Below are 1,156 nucleotides of genomic sequence, written 5' to 3'. Positions count from 1 at the left end.
TTTTTGGCATCATTCTAAAACTTCTGTTAAAGCAGGACTGTGTGGGGAGTTGAAGGCAAGACCCCATGTGAAGAGAACAGCATGTCTTTAGTCTTCACTCACTCTTTGATGACTTTGATGTCCATATAGTGGTTTCCATCATAGCGAACAGTCACACCAAAGTTCATGGACACAGTGTAGTGCACTCCGGACATGAACACAGAAACACCAGGGACCGGACTCACTGGTAGGTTTACATTGGTCCCATTCACCTGTGTGGGGAAAGCAGGTGTGTGTGACATAATGAGTGATTACTGAGGGAAGCATCAAGCTTAAAAATTGTTCTATATAGAGACTTTTCAGTTACTGTCACTTCTGTGGTACCAGTGACTGAAAAGGTGCAAATGATTTCTGAACAACGGCACTTGCAGATATAGTGCCATTGTTGTCACCCAGCCACCCTTGTTGTTGAACAACAGTTTTAGCTCTACTGTTCCTCATCTCATCTTTACCTGAACAATGCCACCTTTGAGAATGGAGATCTTCACCATGCGTACATGTACATGTACAGCCTTCACATAGGAAACAGTGGGCACGTTGTAGCGATTTTCATTGTCAGCATGGACCTCAAAGTATGGCAGAGTCGTTTCATTGCAGGGTTGTGACATCACATAGCTGCAGTTGCCCATGAAGTCGTAGTTGAGTTTGTCAAAGGTGGTGTAGTGGGGATCACCAGACGCTATGCATGTGGATGTGTCTAAGGGAATAACAAATGAGAAACTGCTTGTTAGTAGTTAGCTTGGTACAAATATATTTTCCTGGTCTGACCATTATTTGTAAGAAAGCCCCAGCCTCACTCATATTTCAGGTTGAGTTTGAAGAATGCTGGTAGGCCCAGTTCTTTGAGAAAATGCAAGACATTATTACCTTTAGGATAGCACCCTTCAACACCATTAATGTCACGACACTCCTCCGTGGGGTCACAGGAGTTATCGACACACTCCAAAGTGTAGTTCCCTGCACAGCGACACAGCTTTGAGCAACCATCTCCAAACACGATCTCACCAGGCTGAAACAAAATTGAACACAGGGTTAATACCAGCAATGTGTACTGTATGTCACCAGAGGCGCAGCCTTCTGGTTAGTTAGCCTTGACATTATATCTTTACTACACACT

The 1,156-nt window shown here is 43.9% G+C and overlaps 1 protein-coding gene across 1 annotated transcript in view; it reads right to left on the bottom strand.

Annotated features, from left to right (window-relative positions):
- Positions 1 to 1,156, bottom strand: part of zanl (zonadhesin, like) — a 59,368-nt gene that overhangs the window by 46,201 nt on the left and 12,011 nt on the right. Inside the window, exons 6-8 of the mRNA XM_020594860.1 lie at positions 907 to 1,048; positions 492 to 736; positions 103 to 251 (exon numbers count right to left, since the gene is read on the bottom strand). Coding sequence (XP_020450516.1) covers positions 103 to 251; positions 492 to 736; positions 907 to 1,048 — 536 coding nt within the window. The remainder of the gene's footprint in view (positions 1 to 102; positions 252 to 491; positions 737 to 906; positions 1,049 to 1,156) is intronic.

This window comes from Monopterus albus, unplaced genomic scaffold (genome assembly GCF_001952655.1).
Source record: "Monopterus albus unplaced genomic scaffold, M_albus_1.0 scaffold25.1, whole genome shotgun sequence".
NCBI classification, from domain to species: Eukaryota; Metazoa; Chordata; class Actinopteri; order Synbranchiformes; family Synbranchidae; genus Monopterus; species Monopterus albus.
Note: the sequence above shows the minus strand (reverse complement) of the source record. Positions and strands in the feature narration are given on the sequence as shown.